This window comes from Xiphophorus hellerii, chromosome 21, assembly GCF_003331165.1.
Source record: "Xiphophorus hellerii strain 12219 chromosome 21, Xiphophorus_hellerii-4.1, whole genome shotgun sequence".
Lineage (NCBI taxonomy): Eukaryota > Metazoa > Chordata > Actinopteri > Cyprinodontiformes > Poeciliidae > Xiphophorus > Xiphophorus hellerii.
Window position 1 is genome coordinate 8,725,409 of NC_045692.1, and position 13,351 is coordinate 8,738,759.

At 39.9% G+C, this 13,351-nt stretch overlaps 1 protein-coding gene across 1 annotated transcript in view; it reads left to right on the forward strand.

Annotated features, from left to right (window-relative positions):
• bmp6 (bone morphogenetic protein 6) overlaps positions 1-13,351 on the forward strand; it is a 53,289-nt gene that overhangs the window by 37,404 nt on the left and 2,534 nt on the right. The window contains 2 exon segments of the mRNA XM_032550886.1: positions 11,463-11,539; positions 13,259-13,351. Coding sequence (XP_032406777.1) covers positions 11,463-11,539; positions 13,259-13,351 — 170 coding nt within the window.

A 13,351-nucleotide genomic window follows, 5' to 3' on the forward strand; every position in this document is an offset into this window, starting at 1 on the left:
ATATGTAATTTCCCACTGGAGACATGTTATTTTATTTTTATTTGATGCAAAAAATAGATGCTCATTTCTTAAACTAGTCAGAAAACGAAATCACAGACTAGTTCAAGACATAACTTAGATGTGTAATAGTGACCATTCTCTTTGGGGACTAGAACGTGGTCGGAAAAATCATGCTAATTTTTTAAATTTTTCATTTCTGATGAGATTCTCTTAAAACCTTCGGTGAAATCATGTCTGACGGAAATCAACAATTATACTTTAAATAGATGGCAAGCAGATTTCTACACATACAGTGCTATCATATATAGTACCTTACAAAATGTTCACACCCTTTCAGTTTAAAAGCTCTTTGCATTTTAGTCTGTTTCCTTTGATAGACCATCTGTGGTGGAGTCACAGCAAACAGGTCAGGGATTAAGTCATGAGCTGCAGTATATAACTTTTATAAAAAATATATCGTTTTTGCATAATTGTTAAAACTGTCACTATGTTATGACAAAATAATATGAGGGAGATAATCTTTCGATAAACAAAAAAAAAGGGTATCTCTGCCTCTCTCCCAGCGCTAACTACAGAAATGCATCATTCGGTCAGAAGCAACCAATGAGAGCCAGGAGGAGGGTCTTAGCACTGTCAATCATGCACTGGTCACAACCTCCACCTGCTATACGTTACAGCTTATTTTTGATTTCAGAGCCTGCCATGAATGCTCAGGCTAGTTGGCATGGCAACAGATGATGGCAGATAAACAGTTTTCCTGAAAAGTTAAGTTGTTTCTCCGCCATTAGCACATTTAGCAGCATGTACATGACCATGATTGACTGCGCTAAGACACTGGTTCTGATTGGTTGTTCTTGACAAGTGCAATATTAGCACTGAGGGGAGGTGAAGGAGCTTGATCTTTTCACAGGTTATCTGTCTCATAACATACTTTCACATTGTGACAGTTTGAACAAATATGTAAAAAAAAAAAAGGTAATGTAAAAACCAATGTGGCTTTAAATCAGGGTTAGGTTATAACCCATGAGGGAGCCATGAGAAAACTTTTGTTTCAAAGACAGACTATAAGAAGTACACCTGTTTCAGCTCCTACATACAGTTTGATCAGCAAAGCACAATTGTGCTTCTCGTAGGAGCTGAAGCTGTTTGACGTCATCCACAGAGCTGAGAATTGAAGCTAATGATGAGACCGTAAACGGTTAAGCGTCCATACCCAAAAAGCTGAATCGCTTTTTTGCCGCCTGGTGCCAAAACCCAGCTCTGACCAGGGCGCTGCAAATAGAACCTTCTGGCCGGCTACCTGGGAAGCAATTTACCTCCGCTTCGCTTCACCGGCTCTGTTTAATGACTCTAACATCTGCACGGTAAACAGATGTATTTGTGGGACAGGTTGGCTTTGTGCTTCACTGTTGCTCTCTGCGAATAGTTTGTTTGGCGCCGTCTTCTGTTTGTCCAGAGCATCTTCGGTGGCTTCCTCCAAAGACCGAACTAATGCAGAAAACAACAAGGTGGAAGCTTGAACTTGCAGGTTTCTCACTGAGCAGGAACGGCGGAGTCTTAAGATGGCACCGCTTTGAACTCGTGGTTTGTTGCGCAACTTCATGTCCTCCTCTGCCAGGCTGTCACCTTCGCTTTCATGTCAGAGTGACTTCAAGAAAAAACTCATTTCAGGTTTCGTAAGCAAACAGAAACCCACAGTCTGCTTTTGCTTCCCTGTTTTTGCATCAGGAGGATGAGGAATATCAGAGAAAAGCAAATCTGTTCAAAGAAATTCTCCAATGACGACAATCGGTTAAATGCACTTTACATAACCCAAAACATCAAGAGCTCGCTGCACTCGCCACTCGGCACGACTGGGAGTGTAAATATTTAGATCCTGCACAGGAAGTTGGGAGCGCACCCCCCCACCCTCTCTCCGCCGCCTCCCCTGTGACAGCCATGCTTCCAAGGCTAGAAGAGGAGTTCTGGGATTGGACGGGATAGGAGGATCCATGAGGAATTCTGGCTGGCATATGGTTTCAATACCAGCATCACTCACTCCTGAGATGAGGAGAAGTTTGAATTGGACGGGGGAAACAGCTGAATGTTTGGCACGGCGCTGCAGCGTGTCAGTTCAGGACACAGTAAAAGGGAATATTTCACCTAGAATTCAGTCCATTTCCAAGGTCAGGAGGAAGCATTTTGTTTGTTTTTAACTGCTAGCGTCCACACAAGCGTCCGTTCAGATGCCTTTGAAAACTTCAGCATGCCGTGTTTTCTAAAAACAACATCCTCTTCTACCTAAAGCGCAAATTCTTGACCCGTGTGATTAAAATATCTGAGTTTTATTCTGCATCTCGTTTTACTTAATTACCCTCTTGCACAATCCAGTTTTATTGCTCCATATGGTTGTGGAGTGGAAGGAAAATGGTACACAGTACTCTGATCTTTTTTACTAAATTCCAAACTGTGCATTTCCCCCCCCCCTCTACGTTGATGCCACTAAATGAAATCCACTGCAACCAAAGCCGGCTAAAGATTGTAATCCCACTTGTGAACTCTGGTCAGAGGAGATTTAAATATAACTTTCAGACTCGCATGCAAAAACACAAAGTGTGGCAGAAAAACAAACACTACACACCATCTTGTTTATCACCATCCCTAGCATAAAACATGGTGGACGTGGAAATGCTTTTCTTCAGCAGGAACAAACAGCAGGTTGATGGTAACATAAGGAGCTAAAACCAGTCAAGCTGGGTTATCCTTTGTGATTGTTGGGCATCTTAACTCACAGGAGTTATTTTAATATCTTGCTTATGCAGAGTGAGACTTGTAGGTCCGTTTAGGTAAAAAAGACAGTAAAAGACTTCAAAGATGATGTTGAGGTTTGCCTGCTATGTGGTACCCTGAACTTAAAGAGAAACTTAGAGTGAAACGTATTCATGCGTTAGAAGTGCCTAAACTAAATGCAGTCGAGAATTTGTTGTAAGTACTTGAACATTGACGTTTCGCAGATGTTCTACCTCCAGTTTGACTGAACTTCAGCTGTTTTGCAGAATTGGCAAAACAAAAAGAAAAAAGAAAAAAAAGTTGCTTCCAGGCGTGAAGAACTGGTATAAATATGACCCAAAAGATTTGCATTAGTGATTGCAGAAATAGGTGGTTCCTGGTTGTGGACTCAGAGGGACTGAACAGAACTGCTTGTCACACTTCTTAAATTTTTTTTTTTTAACTTACTTCTTAATTTGACCTTTGTTTTATTAGAAAATCTAAAACCTTCACTCAGTCCCTTCAGACTACCAAAACAGGCTGTTCATCAGAAAGTTTGATTACCTACACTGAAATGCTTCTGAGGTTTTTGACCTCTCTTTTCCCATGTTCATAGTTTTAATGTGTTGGACGTAAAACAACACGTGAGATCAAATATCTTCCAGATGACTGAAGAGGGTTGAATTAGCCAAATAAATTTCTGCAACATTAGTTTTGAAATATTGCCGTGATCAAAAGTGTAATAAATCATTTTTTTTGCTCCATTTTCGCCTGAAAACACACACCATACGTGATTATTTGGACACATTTGCTTGTTTATTCTCTCTTTGAAAACATCCTCCTGAATTATTATTATTATTGGACCAAAAGCTCTCGCGTACCGCGCCAGGAGAACAATACCAACACCTTTAAAGCTAATTTGGCATTTAGTGGGTGCAGAGGGCCGGGGAGGTAATGGGAGTCGGGTTGGGCCCTTGGCTCCTAGCTGCGGGGGAGGTTAACAACCATCCGGGGAAGGAATACCGCGTCCCGGCACAGCCCTGGCGGCCTGTAATTAGGTGTAGCTAGTCATTAGCTGCGCAGCTAAAAGACTGACCAAGCTAACAGTATCGCTTAAAGAATTATAATAACACGGCGCTCAGCCAGCTGTGTTTTTTCATCTGTCACTCCTCTCCTCTCCCTCCTCCGCCTTCTCCCCACTCCGTCCCCACCCGAGCTCTTTTTGTTTACCGTTAGAGTAATTAGACATGGCGGAGCGCCATCGCAGGGTTTAATAACCTCTGTGATGAAAGACAGGAAGAAAGATAAACGTCAGTAAAAAGGTTGAAGGGACTGGGAGAGGGGGGGGAAAAAAAAGGAACATCAGAGACAGCAGTGACTGTCCTGCTTGTCTGCAGGAAGTCATGTGAGCTGAACAGAACTTTGGGCTTTCTTGAACTGGGCATTTCTCTGACCCAGTTTCTAAAGTGCGGTGTCTTTCTCTGGCTGAACTAACCTTTTATGTCACTAAAGCTAACACTGCGGCTACACCGTCTGAAACGGCACCCCGTGAATCTTCTATTTTCAGGAACGGCTTGCGATAAATATAATTTACAGCTTTTTTCCGCCCCGAAGGCGGCACGGCGAAAGCGTATGGGTGGTTATGAATGGCAGGCCTTGTGGAGGCAGGTTAATATCGGTTTACAGTTTTATCAAGAGTCCCGCTTTGAGGAAGCTTTCTGTGTTTCCTCTGCTATTCAACACGCAGGGTGGGAACTAACAGCCTTCTCAATGGATTCAATGATAATTGGGTTTTTAGTATGGAGTTCTGGAGTCATGTTGGTCTAGCAGGATGTTTGTATGTAGAGTCAAACACAGGTAGGCAAGCTGCTCCAATATGCCAGTTTGTATTCACTTTGCCATTTTATTAAAGGAAATCCTTCTCTTTTTTTTTAACAGGGAAGTTCAAATATTTAGCCTGACTCCAAATCAGGAAGAACAAGAAACTATGGTTTATGTTTAGTCTTTTAAAAAGTCTATTAGTAATATTTGCAAATGCTTGGCTTGGCACTGGGCGTCCATTACTGATTATTTACAGGTCGGCCAGTTCAGTTCAGTTTATTTAGATGCTGAAAATTGAACCATCTCTCAAATGTAACTTTAGGAAACTTGATGAACATAAGGCCTGCTTTAGTGTATTTCATTAACTGTGACAGCAGATTTACAGTTCATGGAGGTAACAGTAAACACAACACGCAACACATGCAAGTTTAAACTGCAACATTGTAATTGTAGAATATATCATATGTATCTCAAGAAATAAATATAGTGGATTTCCTTTATTAGCTCCAAACTTGTTGATGAAAACGAAACAGCAAACAGACAACAGACAACAACAACAACAACAGACTTGCTTCTGCACCACAAAGTTGTTGCGATGTCAAACAGATGTATTAATAAAAAAAAACTCTAATGAACATCTAGTTGCCCAAATTATTCACACGCATCATGAAAAATGAACATAAATGCATTTTATGTTCTAATTTTACGCAAACGTTTCCTCTGACTGGAAATCTGGTCAATAATTTGAAAAGGGGTTTCAGCATCCAGTTTTTAAGTGAAACATAAATAAAAACAGATACATATGCTCTTCCTCCCCAACACTGATACTCCTTTTACATCATTTTCGTTTTAGAGATGCCTGTTTCATTTTTGTTATCACAAACTTCTTGGTTGATCGGAAATAACTTTAAATCTAAATTGGTCAGTAGTTTGAATAATTTTGTAACAAAATAAGAGCTTCGGACTTAGAAAATCCTGATTTCTAATGTTTTAGGTATTTTTTGAACAGAAAATCTTTTACACGATTTCTTTAATCAATGTGTCAATCAATCAATCAATATGTGTGATTTACTGTTGGGTACGACTGATGTGTAGAAGATGAAAATAAAATGATATCTTAATATCTAATGAACTTTTTTGGAACTAATCTTTTTGCAAGCATGTAGTGAATTCATGAATGGCCAATGTTGATATAATCCAGCATAAAATAGGTAGTCCATCCTTTCTTCTTCTTCTGTGCCGTCTCTCCTCTGTCGAGGAAAGGAAAAAGAAATGAATGCAGGCCTCATGGGAGCCAGAGCTCAGCAGTAGCTGTGTGGCATTAAATTTTTACAAGCAGGAAGGGGCGATGTGGTTTATGGGCACCACAAATCTGGGCTTTTACCCTCAATGAAAGCCCACAGTAAATATCAGCTTTATTCTTCTTAAAGAGCCCCACAGACTGTAAATACTGAGGACTTTGAAGGCCAGGAGGTGCAAGGAAAAATCTGTGAATCTGTAAGAAAAAAAAAAAAAATAGTAGGCTGCTTACTCTAAAGTACAACCACCTCTGGTGTTGTTTGTAAAATTGTAAACTCTCTTTTTAGGATCAAAGAAATATAAGTTAAAGATTGTCATTATATGCTGCTATTTTTTTTTTCTTTGCATAAAAACAAATGTTTTTCTTTGGAGTTTGTACCGATTCACCGATAAGAGGGACACATTTCCATTTTACTTAAAGCCTGTCACTGTCAGTTTGGTTTTCTGTAATACACAGAGACTAAACATCGATTTAGGTCATTACACAATATTTCCAAACCTTGTCATGTAAGTCGCTGCTGCGGCAGCCTCGTGTTTCTTCTTATTAAGTAGCGTCTGCTGTTGGAGCCTGATGAGTGTGCAGGCAGCCGAACAGCTTCATCCACCCTCCACCCTTGGCTGTGATTTGACCCGAAGCTGAATGTCACGCATCATAAAGCAGACCTGGATGAAGGAGTAGTAGGGGGTCTGTGTGAAAGTGTGTGTATGACATGGCTATGTGCACTTTGAGGTAGTGAATATTTTTACAAGATTTTAATGCACCACATATTGTGTGTTGCACGCAGAAGCCAGGGGATGTGCACAGATATTTAATTGTTAATGCCCTCATGGATGATGCTACATTATACTGTAATTTATAATTGCAAATGTATAAACTTTAACATTTTGCTACATTAGTCTCACCTAACCTGATTCCTGTTTTCACATTATGACCGTGTTACCTTCACTTATAGGTTAGACCTGTAACAAATTTTGCCGGATGATAAATTGTTCTTGAAATTATTGCTGTTTTGAGACGATTTTCGGGTATAATTATGATAATAATAATAATAATTAATAATAATTAATAATTTACCCTGTGAAAGATCAATAAACTTAAATTTTGTAGAAAAGAAAAAGACACTCATCAATGGAACTAGAAGATACTATATTTTAAATATCTAAAATAATTAAATGACCAAAAACATTAATTAAAACAAAGATAAAAATCACACACAACCAAAACCTTACATGAATTGTGCGTTATAAGGTCTCAAAGTCAAAATTGCCCTTCAAAAAATGTTAATCATCAGGATAGATGATTTACTTTTGATGATCAGGTTTGTGAAGATATTTCAATATTTCAACAAACTTGTCACTTTTATGTCAAAGTCAGATTTCTTGATTAGATTTCATGTCTACAGATTTTCCTAACTGACCTGTGGATGGATCTCTGCAGCTCCCCCAGAGTCACCAAGGTTTTCTTCCTAGCTTTTTTTCTCCATTGATGTTTTAATGTGCCTACTGTATTCTCTGATATTCATGATTATGTTTGCTCACTACATTTCTCTACTGAACCCTGAAGGCTGGATTTATTCCGAGAATAAATTATGCACAAGTGAATTTACTAATTAGGTGACTTCTGACGGGAGTTTTACTCGATTTTTATTTAGGGATATTAGAGTAAAGGAGGCTAAATACGAATGCACGCCAACCTATTCAGATTTTTACACATGTCGCTCGCGATCCACAATAACGCGGCACTTTCTAATCTATAGACGTTTGTGATTGCAACGTGAAAAGAAAACTGGGCAGACGTTTAGAAGAGACGAATACTCTTTCAAGGTCCTGAATCTGTAAATCAACTTTTCCCATAATATCTCAGAACTGAGTGGGGGTATGTCGCTATCGCCATGTGTTATTTCATTCTCTATAAATGCCACCTCAAGTTCTAATCAGGTCAGCCAAGTTTCTCAGCCAGTCGGTCTTGTCCCTTCAGCTGAGTTTTTCCTCTGTCCTTGGATGTTTCCTGTATATAAACAGGCTACGCACCAGAACTGTTCCTAACAATGCAAAGCCAGAGTGGACTTTTCGCTTGAATATTTATAGGAAAAACAGTCATATTTCAGATCCAGGACCAGCCTGTGGCTTGGTGTGTGGACGCTTTCCTGCAGTAAAGCTGTTAAATCCATGTACTCTCTGCTGCTGACGATGCTGAAAGGTCACCCTGGTCCGCAGGGAGGCAGGACCAACACTTGACCCTAGGTTTTATTGCCGATAAACATTTAGCCACGCATGCAGGAACATGACTGACAGCACGGACCCATACAGCTACAGTAAACTCCCTATTTCCACTTCAGCCCACAGCCAGTGAACGGCCCTTCCTATTGGAAAGGAAGGAACCATAAACTAGGGAAACACCTGACTGTATCCGACGCTTACAGCCGGCCCTTTGACCCCACCGCAGCACTCTCTGCCTCACGCTGTCTCACCTTCGGCTTCCTGCCTCCGATAGAGTGGACTCAGCCACAGAAACGACACCCAGAGTTTGCTGAAGGATGTTTTCACACTTGATAGTCTGGTTAGACTCGGTTCGATTGGGGATAAAAATTACAACTTTTGTTACACTTTGATTTGCTTTCACACTGCACTGTTTCAAATAATCCAAACCCGTCAACAAAAATCTGTTCCTCCCCTCGCCTGTGGTGGCGCTGCACCAAGAGTCACTGAAGGAAACAAGGCAAACACCTTTGAAGAAGAAAACACAGTGCAACAAAGCTTAAACTAAAATGGAGTAGCGTGAGATTTTAGTCGTGTGTAGGATTTTATTTATTTTTTTGTCTTTGGTAAAAAATCGAAAGTGAGACAGTTAGACACGTGTTTGTTTTGGTTGCATTTACCCAGAATGCCCTGCTCTATCGTCCGCTCCCTGCCTTTGGAGCGGCCTCTAGACCACTTAGCATTCGCCAGAGTTCACTTCAACCGAACCAGAATATTCTTTTTCGGTTTGCATCAGAATTTGAGCATTTATGGCCCCCTTAATAAACTGGACTTAGCTAGAGTTTGATTAAAGCTGAACTAAACATGGCTGATATGAATGCACCGAGAAAAAACAAATGGAAAGGAAGGAAAAATCTCATCCGGATGACACCGTACGAGCGACATGTAGGGTCTTTATTCTTACAGTCTCAGATGAACAGTCATAAATCCAACTTCATAAGACGAGCTAAAACTCTTGGGCAGAACTGTGAGAAGTGACATCTAACTGATGATGAAATCTGAACGCAACCGGCTCTGGTGAATTTAAATTACAAATCTTCAGTGAGTAGCTGAGTAGCCTTGTCCATTGACATCCAACACATAAACTTTGGTTCATTTATATGTGTGTGTGGGTGTGGGGCGGTGTGTGTGTGTATGTTGCTGTTTGTTTTCCAAATGCCACTGCTCATGAATGATGGACACTGAGACGTAAAGAACCAAAATCAATGACCCTTCCATAACTGAAGCGTGTTTGTTTACACTGTCTGCCTGTGCGTGCGAACTTATGTGTGTGTGTGTGTGTGTGTGTGTGTGTGTGTCTCCTTGCAACTCCAGCTGACCAAACAAGGCTGACAAGTTGGTGAGCTGAGTGGATGGGTGGCTGTGACTGAGTGACAAATCTCAGACTGGCCTCTGACTCATGCCTCCTCTGACAGACGCACTCAGGGGAAAACTTTGGAGGATAAAAATAAAAAAGGCCACCTCCTTACATGGAGAGCTTTTATATTTTGCTCTAATAAAAAAAAAAATAAAAAAATTCATCAAACTTTTCATGCACGCAATTCTTTTATCGCACAAGATGGCCAAATTACAGAGTACTCTTGGATTCAAGTGTCGTCAAATCTAATAAGAATGATAATAAAATATGTTATTGAAACATTTAATCAGCTGTAATCAATATATAATCATGTAACTGATAGCAACAGAAGTATATATATATATTTAAAACTATATAAAAAAACAAACAAAAGAAACAGTTTCAATAAGGTTTCACTGTTGCATATTTAGTAGCAAGAAGGACTTGGGTTCGAATTCTGGCCTATGGACTTTCTGCATGGAAGCTGCATGTTCTCTCTGTGCATGCATGGCTTCTCTCTGGGTACTCCGATTTTCTCAGACGGCTCAGAAACATGACTGTTGAGTTAATTGGTTTCCTTAAACAGGTGAGCTTCTGTATTGCTCTATGATGGATTATCGACCTGTCTACGGTCTAGCTTGCAGCTCAAACAGTGACTGCTTTCGAACAGTCTCCATTTGACGAAGTCAAATGGGTATAGGCTATGGATGCTTGAGCAGCTGCACAATTTTACTAATAATAACACAATTATCATCCTATTACTAAAATACGAACTGAACTTGGACAGAAATGTTTTCGGTTTTCTGCTCCATCTTCTTGGAACCAGTTGCAGAAATATATGAATCTAAAAGGACTTTTTGTCTCTAAATGATTTTAAGGCTCTTCTTACTGATTTTTGAAAAGGAATCATCGATTTGTAAATGTTTTAACTGAGGAATCTTTTAATTAACTTTTTTTGCAATGATGTTAATTTTTATAAATCTTTTTGTGTGTGAATTTTCTGTAACCTCTGTGTGCCGCTGCTAGTCTTGTCCAGGATTGCCTTGCAAAGGAGATTTTTAATCTCGATGAGATTTTCTAAAATAAAGGTTAAATAAAAATAACAAGTAACTAAGTAGCTAAATAACCAGTTGTAATTAATGTAATATAATAAGCCAAACCCTTTAGGATGAAATTGAAGTTAAAATAATAAACTGCAACATCTCCATCCTGGATGCGAATCAGAACCCTAACCATCATCACAGAAGGCCTCTTTTTGTTTTTGGTTGTTTTTTTTTTGCTCCCTGTCCTCCCTTTAGAGCTTCACGATGAAATCATAAACCTAGCAATCAAATCAACAGGAAAGAAGACAGAAAAGCCGGAGAGGCAGCCCTTGAAACCTTCTTCGGAAAGTCTGTGTCACTATCTTGACTTCAGCGCGGCTCCCGCTGCCAGCAATGACCTCTTCAACTCCAAAAACCAAAAAAAAAAAAACAACAAAAAAAACCTGTACCTGCCCCGTGCGACGCCTGCAGAATGGAACAGAGATGATTAACGACAAACTACATGGCAGGAAGAGTCCATAAACACAGTTGTCGCCATCTCGCCACTTGCGCGTTTTGCCAAACATTGGCTGACACCGGAAAATTCAATTAGGCACTGCGTTCAAGTGCCTCATCCAGGGGACGAATGTGAAGCACGTACGGCGCACAAACGCACGTAATGAGCGCTGGTGCCTGAGCTCTGGTTCACGCCCACACAGGCTCCTCCACCCAGAGCATTACACGAGTCCAGTTGTGTTTTTCTTCTGCTCTCAGGCCGGGAGTGTAATGTTTGTTTTCACTCCACTTAATTGTGTTTTACGTCATCATTCACCGAGGGAGGAGTCTTTTCTGTTTTGCTGTCTTCATGCGCTGATATGTTGAGAAAAAAGGATAATAAAATCGTGATATGTGTTTAACGGTAGTTATAAGTTTGATCTTAAGGATGTTTCCTAGTGATTTCTGTTCTTCTGTTCCAGATTACAACAGCAGCAATCAGAAGACGGCGTGCAAAAGACACGAGCTGTATGTTAGCTTCAGAGAGCTGGGCTGGCAGGTACTTTTACTTTTTAAGCATTTTTTATGCTATTTTAATGAGTCAGTCTTTACAGGCTGTTAATTCAGCTCAAAGACAAATTGCTTTATTGGGAAGAATGAATTATATTTTGCATCTTTTTTAAAACACAGCAAGTAAATCTTAGAAAAATCTGATGTATCACTTAAACATTTTTTACAGTTTTTCTGTAATAATGAAAACGTCATAGACAAAAAGCTCTTTTGGCTATTATAATGATGAAATTGGATAAACAGGTAGTATCTTATTTTATTTATTTTTATTTTGTTTTGTTAGAAGTATAAAATAAGTTCTTGACAATTATTTCTTTGCTTATATATATATCAGTTTATTTTTGTCAGGGAGTGAAATAGCAATGTCTAGAGTTAGAGTTCCATAAACCACCACTGAATTATGTGTGTTGAATATGAAGCAACATATAACAATACTTGTACAACTTTTTGTCAAAATGTTATTTTTCAATGAATTTATGTAAGCTGGTGTCCAAATGAACCAGTTCATTTTAGAGGGAAACTACGTTTCCACATTGGGCCATGCTCCTTTCCTCGGGTTATCATTGTGTCATGTGTGACAAAATAGCAAAAAGAAGAAGATATATTTAATATACCCATTATACTGGAACCTAATAAGCCAAAACTTTGTGAATTGTCCTTTTTTCTGAAGCTGTGTGGTCACATTGTTCAATAAACATGGTCCAGTTAATTGATTTCATTCCTTCCAAAGAAGCTAAAATGAAAATGCTTTAGGATTTTTCAATAAATTCATTCATTTTAAGACGATAAACATACAATTGGATGAATCCGGTGCAACTGAATGTGAGAAAATGTGGAACACTGAAAAAGCTTCTGATAAGTCTGGACTTATTAGACTTCATACAACTACCACAGACGAGGCATCTCAAGTCACAAAGACAGAAATAAGTTGCTGCTGCTGGTGTGGGAGGCGTTTTCGTCTGCTCCCGTTAAACACTGCAGGCCACTCTCACAAGGTGATAAGAAACCGCTGCTAACAAGGCAGATTAAACTAGCAGGAGAGGCAGATATACACAGCCGAGTGGGAGCAGACCCAAATGTCAGCCCCCAGGTGTGTGGGGGTGTGTGTGTGTGTGTGTGGGAGTTCAGAGAGAAACCGTGGAAGAAAAGGCCAGAGATCCACTCATCTTTTTCAAACATGCCGATAGCTGTTGACACACCACTGACATCTAGAGGAATAACGCAAGCAATTACTCACCTGAATGTGCACTCGCACATTACATCAACAACTTAACATATACTTGGTTAATCTCAGTCTTGTTTTAGAACAAGAACAACAACGACGACAGCAAAAAGACTCACGTTGCCATGAGACAGAAGGGAAAAGAGAGATGCAAGAAGAGAAACGACGTGGTGGAAAGCTAAAAACATGAAAACAAGTCGGAATGAGGTTAAAACATGCTGATAACTCATCAGGCGGATACAGTGAAGCGCGGACAGGAAGGAAGAAAGGGGAGAAATATTGCTTCCTCGAGTAATATGGTAGATGTCCTCAGAGACGTTGTAAACTTTTAGAAGACTGCAGAAACTGTTGCTTTTGCATTTTTAAGGCCTCCCACCAATCAAATAGCTTTAAAACGAACTTTAAGGGTTCTTTATTAAATTGCTGCTCAGAGCTAGTAGAGACAGATGTGCCACATGCAAATTAAGTTCATATGTGTCTCTTCAGGACTGGATCATCGCCCCCGAAGGCTACGCCGCCAACTACTGTGATGGAGAATGTTCCTTCCCCCTGAATGGACACATGAATGCCACCAACCAC